Source organism: Synchytrium microbalum (genome assembly GCF_006535985.1).
Source record: "Synchytrium microbalum strain JEL517 chromosome Unknown SmJEL517_scf0019, whole genome shotgun sequence".
Classification (NCBI taxonomy): Eukaryota; Fungi; Chytridiomycota; class Chytridiomycetes; order Synchytriales; family Synchytriaceae; genus Synchytrium; species Synchytrium microbalum.
The window spans coordinates 190,030-197,533 of NW_022158368.1; the positions used below are offsets into that span (position 1 = coordinate 190,030).

The window sequence follows — 7,504 nt, forward strand, 5'->3', positions numbered from 1 at the left end:
AAAATGTGATGTCCGAACCGAGTATAGAAGTTTTTCTCAGGTTTTCTTCACTTTTGATCGTCGTTCATCTCATTCACAATATTTGCCGACAACTCAACTGCGAGACACCATCTCCCTACTGATCACATCGATTAAGTGCTAGGATACGTGGAAAATGATGGATTCATGGACGTCAAAACTCTTACTCAGTAGCTCTGGCATCGCCGAAACAGTGGAACGAATATGTAAGAGCGGCCCTTTTGCGCGGTCATGCGGTCATCAACAACTCACTCATCGTAAGTACCTTAAACACTCTCTTACAATGATGTAAGGATATACAAGTAATTAGCTCCTCCCTTCCACCACCACCGTCGCCTTTGTTACCACGTCATTCAACTTTGGCGAATTCTGAGAGCCTACTATGCTTAAACGTGTAAAAACTTGTCAAAACAATTATACCTTTAATGCTGAAGATACAACCATTGTCAGCATCAAAATGCCCTCGTGTTGTTCAATGACGCGATTCACACTCCCAAAAAAACCGCAACATGGCCAAACCAATGGCAGCAGCTATACGGGCCGCGTCAAGGACGTACATGACTACTGGCCTCTCCCTGGAAACATCTAATGGTCTAATAGGAGCTATTGGCAATACGCCATTGATTCGTTTGTCCAAGCTTTCGCAAGAAACAGGATGTGACATTCTAGGCAAAGCAGAGTTTATGAATCCAGGTATGAAGAGCTTCATGTGCTGATATGACAGTACAGGCCCGTCAGCTGATCTTAAAATCTGTTTCTTCTATAGGTGGTTCGGTGAAAGATCGAGCAGCATTATATGTCGTTAAGGATGCTGAAGAACGAGGTCTCATCAAACCAGGAGGAACTATAGTAGAAGGAACAGCTGGAAACACTGGAATTGGGCTTGCTCATGTTTGTAGAGCGAGAGGATATCGTTGTGTGATGCAAGTTACAACTTCTTCGCCCTCTATTTTGGTTGGATTACTAACACACGTTTTTCATGAAAAATAGATACATGCCAAATACTCAAAGTCAAGAGAAAATCGACCTGTTGAAGATGCTGGGTGCTGATGTACGCCCTGTGCCTGCTGTAGCCTTCACAGAACCAACCAATTACAACCATCAGGCTCGAGACTATGCCAAGTCAATTCCAAATGCTGTTTGGACCAACCAGTTTGATAATGTAAGCTCGTCTAAGATCGTTTCTGGTTCGCTTGAATGTTTTTGGTACTGGTCAAGGGCCTGAAATGAACATTACTCTAACAAGCCGTATCGCTAGACGGCAAACAGGAGAGCTCACATAGAAACAACAGGTCCCGAAATATGGAAGCAAACTGCTGGAACAGTAGATGCCTTCACATGCGCTACAGGAACAGGTGGTACCCTAGCAGGAACAGCTCGCTTCCTCAAAGAGGTGTCTCGTGGACGAGTCAGAAACTACCTGGCAGATCCACCAGGCTCTGTCCTAAACCAGTACAAAACAAACGGAGTTCTCGAACGTACCGGTACGACTTCCATTACCGAAGGAATTGGTCAGGGACGTCTTACAGACAACTTGAAGGACGATATTGAACATAATGTTGACGAAGCTTTCACTGTCCCCGACGAAGAAAGCATCAAGATGGTGTTTAGGTTGCTGGATGAAGAAGGATTGTTTGTTGGTGCTTCGTCGGCGCTGAATGTGTGTGCTGCTGTTGAGGTGGCTAAACGGTTGGGGCCTGGACATCGTATTGCTACTATAATCTGCGATGGTGCGTACAGGTATCAGAGTAGACTATTTAGTCGCAAATGGATTGAAAGCAAGGGACTGTTAAATGCTATTCCAGAGCATCTGCACAAATACATTAGTCTTGCATAAGCCATCATGTTTGGAAAGCATTATTGAATAGACTTATACATTAAATGAAGCTCGGTAGTGTCTTTGATTAGACTGTTTTGGGTTCCCGCTTCTGAAAGACGACGTCAACAGCTATGTAAGCGTTCCGTCATTGTCACATCTAACTCTACAGTTTTTTACAACTTCGCATTCGAAATGATGTCAGAGGCAATGAGTGGTGTATTATGAGTATAGAGCTTTTCATCCAGCAAAGCAAATATTAAATACAGACACAACTATCATTCTTTACAGATTTTTGCCCGACACGTGATTACATGACAAGGTTGCGGGCAATGAATGCACATGGTGGCATGGCGAGTTTCTGATCTACGACTCTCAGCATCACGCCAAAGTTGGAGTATGTCATCCCTTGTACCTCAGAAGTCGAAGTGCAAAGACTGACATGTGTTCTAAAGTTGGGGTGGAAAAGCATGTGAGAATGGATTTGGAAGCTCGACAAGGCGAAAAAGGGGCTATCAAGCATACCTCCAAACATATCCAGTGATTGTATCACGAACACCAGTAGGTGGTTCTAGATTATCCGCATAGCTCAGATCAAGAAGGTCAAGTAATTCATTTTCATGCTGGACGTCCAACACATCCAGAACCTTCTGGGAGCCCGATACCGCCACCAGCAGCGAAGCCATACCTAATATCCCATCTCCGGCAGTATTCACTTTGGTAACCACGACATCTTCGATTTGCGCCGCGAGTGATTTAGCAGCGAGTATCAAGCAGGCAACCATTACAGTTTGTGGTTGCAAAGCGAGTGGTAGTTTGTCACTAACGAGACCTCTAGCAGCTGTAGCATTAACCGAAGACGTTGCTGGCTTATTATTATTCCCTAAAAGCATCCTATATATTATCCTTGTGAGGTTGAAGGAACCATGATTGGATCCAATGGAGAGCAGCCAGAGCATGGACGTTACAGCCAGACGTTCCACTAGTGCAGGGTTGAGTTCGCCTGAGCTGGCTTCAGTGAGCTTGGTTTTGAATGTGTTGAGAGCAGGTCGAGTCTTGTCCAAGATCTTTTGCCATTGCATCAGGAAGAGGTGTTGAGCGAGTTTCTTGTCTTTGATTATTATACGTGAGCCTGGTGGTCTCGTCAAGGGGACGGGACTAGATGCTTTGTGCACATCTAGCAAGACTGGTGATTTATAATGTGTTAGCCAAAGAAAATGATAATGCGTCGATCGAGGCATTGGCAGTGTTTAGAAAGAAAAGGAGAGAGCGAAATGACTTATTATTACCAGTATGTATCTGCACCGACATTGCAGTGATGATTCTCATCCTCGTACCCTCGAGTCCAGACCTCATTGCCTTCGAAAGCATGGATATTTTCTGCAGTTCGTTGCATTGCAGATAGGCAGACAGCGTGACGAATATATCAGTTGGCAGCAGTTCAAGGCCATGCTCTGATTCCATCATTGTTATTGTCTTGTGTCGTGTGGTTTTAGTTCATGCAAGTTTCGTTTTCCTCCCACGATCATTTGTTTGGCATGGGCTGAGCCACACGGCTGCTGATGTGATGGCGATTGCCTCAAAACCAAGAAGTTTCCAGGATGACGGAATGCCCAACAAGACACCTTTCCTGAGCGGCCAACAATTAACGAAAACAGTTTCAAGTCTGATTTGTGTGGGTATTGAACTAATCCCAGTATTTCACAATGGACAATTTTAAATTTTATATGTATTAAGCTTTTCTCGCGTCAGAGGGAAGCTTGACTACACAACAGAGCCAAATCTCCAAGAAGGTTTACATACAATTGTATAAGTTATAAGTACCCGTGACCGAATGACATAATACGTAGAAACTGATCTTACCAGGATCAACAGTCGATCGTCGAAAAAGTTTACAAACCATTGTAAAATATAACTAAAAGTAAAAAATGCTATGTCCCCATCTAAACAGCTCTGTATAGAGTATATGAGTCTGTCCATTTGTGCTGAGTAGACCACTGGCAACTTGCAATAAATCCAAAGCCTATACCAAAACCTAAGTATGCTTGTTCATAAAGATAAGCCAATCGATATTGCTTCACCCTTCACATGAAGCCCTTGGTCTTGGTTTGAGACACGAAGCATGAGCCGATGTTGGTATCTACTTCCGAGACTGCACGTGTTCCAACATCTGCTTGCTTGAGCCAAACAAGACAGCGCTAACACCACCACCTACATAAGCTGTTTTATCATGTTCATTGCAGTAAGCTGAACATGTTGAGCGTTGGTAGGCGTATATAAGGCGTGTTTCAGCAACGTCCTTGAGTTGCCCCAACAAGAGAGAGACTATCCGATATGTCACTCCGAGCCATTGTGAATGTAGTGCTTCTAGCTTTCGAATGTATTCACACGATACATCGTTTACCGAGCTGGTTCTGTGTGCCATCCTTGTTTTACGATGCTAGCAACAGAATCAAATGACGGCTTGTTGAGGGGCATTTTAGGCTCGATCGGTGCTGAATAATCTAAGAATACGACGCATTCTAAGTACAAGAATAGATTTCAGAGTTCCTCAAATACGAGATGGATGTGTGGTCATTGTCTAAATGCGTAAATTTGAAAATGCTGAAAACTAGTAAGCATTGTGAAGAGGAGAGGCACATACCTGATGGTAGCAAGAGCATTAAAAGTTGATTTTCAGTTTTCTTGTATCCATATACGGTATGATTTACTCTGCTGCAAGACCAAGGATGAGGACACTCGTCGTTGCGTAAGTTGCGTACCGAACACCAACAAAGTCGAAAGTCACACTGCTGCTTGTATTTGGCCATTCACGCGCTGCAACGAGGAGGAAGGAGCCCAAACAACATACGTTTCCTTCTGCGGATCTTCTTAATATCGCTTGTTCTCGACGGGAGAGCATTCCAGTATTTATGCCCATTTATGCCCATACAGATATATTACGGATACACGGCCATATAGTCTTCCACAACGAACTCTGTGTCTCGTTTATTGAACCATTTGGGTCTTCCATCATACTCGCATTATACCCTGTTTGAGTTAAGAGAGTCTCCTACTATAGCCCACAGACATTCAATTCTTTAAAGCACGTTGATGTTTTCAGGCATATGTAAGCTATATTAATGAGGGTAGAGCTTCATAAAAAAGGCAACAAGAAAAGACTAACTACAGAATTACAGGGGGTATGCAAAAGTACACGTGATTATAAGACAAGGTTGCGGGCAATAAATGCACATGGTGGCATAGCAAGTTTTTGATCTACTACTCGTAGCATTAATCCAAAGTTGGAGTATGTCATGCCTTGGACCTCAGAAGTCGAAGTGCATAGATTTACGTGGGTTCTAAAATGGTGGGGAAAGTATGTTACGACGATTTTATATTTCGTAAAAAGACAGGAGGTTCTTCAGCATACCTCCAAACATATACGGTGATTGGATCGCTAAGACTAGTAGGTGGTTCGAGATTATCCGCATAGCTCAGATCGAGCATGTCGAGTAGTTCGAGTTCACGTTGTACATCCAATACGTCGAGGACCTTCTGAGCACCAGATACTGCCACGAGGAGAGAAGCCATACCTAAAATCCCATCATCGGTAGTATTTACTTTGGTAACCACAGTCTCTTCGACTTGTTGCGCGAGTGATTTAGCAGCGAGTATTAGGGATGCGACCATTACAGTTTGAGGCTGGAGAGCAAGAGGCAGTTTATCACCAACAAGACCTCTAGCAGCTGTAGCATTATCGGATGTTGGCATACTGGTATTATTATTGTTGCTCACCAAAATCATACGGTAGATTATTCTGGTGAGGTTGAAGGAACCATTGTTGGAGCCGATCGACAAGACCCAGAGCATCGATGTTACAGCCAGACGTTCTACTAATGCCTTGCTGAGAGTTGTCGAGCTAGCTTCAGTGAGTTTGTGTTTAAACGTGGTTATAGCAGGTCGAATACGGTTCAAGATGTTTTGCCATTGCATCAGAAAGATGTGCTGAGCGAGTCTCTTGTCTTTTATAATGATTCTGGAGGCTGTTGGTCTTGCCAAGGCAATGGGACTACATGTCTTGTGTACGTCTAATAAAACTGGTGAGGAAAAAAATGGAGTTAGCCATATGAAATAGGTGAAAGAATCGATGTATCAATCGGGGGGTCTTTCGACAACAGGAACAAGCTTAAGGTCTCACCACTATGGATCTGAGCAGACATACTAGCCACGATCCTCGCCTTGGTAGCAATTAGACCATTTCGGAGTGCCTTGGACGTCATGGATATTTTCTGGAGTTCGTTGCATTGAAGGAATGCAGTCAGAGTCACGAATATATCAGTTGGCAAGAGTTCAAGACAGTGTAGCTCGGCCATTGGATGTTGTTCTTGTCTATTGTAGTGTGAGAAATTAATATGCCATCCTTTCGCTATTTTTTATTGCTATAGGTTCCGATTATTAAAACTACAACCGTGTCACTATAAATGAGACTACTACAACTACTATCAAAACACGTCCCCGTGATATGCCAGTGTTTTGTGAAGTTGTCGATCTTGCGAAATCGGGTTTGTTTGTCGGACACCCGGCCAAACCCGTTTACGTAAAACCGTGGCGTTTCAAAACCTTATATTTTGCGACACTGCCAACCAGAACCGTGGAGAGGGCCTGTTCAAAGCTACCAGTCTAAGCTTTTCTTTGAATCGCAGGATGGAACTGGACTGATTCGAGTAAGATCAATGTGGAACTGTCCTCAAAATGACTTCTTCAACTCCCACAACCAGTATGCTTTTTTTCGCGTCAAAGTCGATCGGGCTACCAGGATCAAAACCAAAAGGTGCATCGGCAAGAAGGTTTTATATAATTATAATGTCCAATACTCTTGTTCATAACATAAATACATGCAAAGGATCAGCATCGTCGATCTTGACTTAGAACATTTTTATAGACAGAGAGTTAAGCACAACCAGAAGTGACGACATCACCATCAACACGGCAGCAATCTCCGGTGATATACGAGCCTGCCATGCAGCATACAGCAATCCACTAGCAAACGGAATACATATAGCATTAAATCCAAAAGCCCAAACCAGGTTCCATCTAATCTTATTCATAACGTGATGAGCCAGTCGATATGCTTCCAATACAGCCCATGGTCCTGGTTTGAGACATATAACATCAGCCGACGAGGTTGCAACATCCGATGCTGCATAGACCGAGATGCCGACATCAGCTTGGGCAAGACAGACAGCATCGTTAACTCCATCACCTACATATGCTATTTTATTGCGTTTGCCTGTTCGTAGCTTGTGGCTGCAGGTCGAGCATGTTTGAGCACTTTGAAGGCGTTTCAAGACTAGAGCCTTGCTTTCAGGAAGTAGAGCGGCGTGTACGTGGTCTTCTGGGATTCCTATAAGTCTGGCGACGTGATTGGCAGCGTCCCATCTATCACCAGTAATCATATGTACACATATACCACGAGAGTGAAAGGATGATACAACCATTTTGGCACTTTCGTGGATTTGGTCGGTAAGAGCCAATATACTTATAATATAGATACTCGAGTCATCACCATTGGTTTGACTTTTGGCGATATAGATCAGAGAAGCAGCCTTTACAGATCCCTGACTCAAGAATTGCGTAGCTTCCTTTTCGTAATTGACATCCAGATACTCTGCTCCAAGAACCTCCATC

At 43.6% G+C, this 7,504-nt stretch overlaps 3 protein-coding genes across 3 annotated transcripts; 1 reads left to right on the top strand and 2 right to left on the bottom strand.

Annotated features, from left to right (window-relative positions):
• Positions 1–527: 527 nt before the first annotated feature.
• SmJEL517_g03545 (uncharacterized protein) lies at positions 528–1,855 on the top strand (the record flags this gene model as incomplete). Its single annotated transcript, XM_031169473.1, has 4 exons — positions 528–711; positions 785–909; positions 1,055–1,180; positions 1,277–1,855. 4 exons carry the CDS (start codon positions 528–530, stop codon positions 1,853–1,855), a joined length of 1,014 nt encoding a protein of 337 aa, XP_031024511.1.
• A 289-nt stretch (positions 1,856–2,144) lies between these two features.
• On the bottom strand, positions 2,145–3,301 carry SmJEL517_g03546 (uncharacterized protein; the record flags this gene model as incomplete). The annotated part of the gene is made up of 3 exons (XM_031169474.1): positions 2,145–2,283; positions 2,360–3,020; positions 3,124–3,301. 3 exons carry the CDS (start codon positions 3,299–3,301, stop codon positions 2,145–2,147), a joined length of 978 nt encoding a protein of 325 aa, XP_031024510.1.
• Positions 3,302–5,036: 1,735 nt separating this feature from the next.
• On the bottom strand, positions 5,037–6,189 carry SmJEL517_g03547 (uncharacterized protein; the record flags this gene model as incomplete). The annotated part of the gene is made up of 3 exons (XM_031169475.1): positions 5,037–5,175; positions 5,247–5,904; positions 6,015–6,189. The coding sequence occupies 3 exons, from the start codon at positions 6,187–6,189 to the stop codon at positions 5,037–5,039; spliced, it is 972 nt and encodes a 323-aa protein (XP_031024509.1).
• Positions 6,190–7,504: the final 1,315 nt, after the last annotated feature.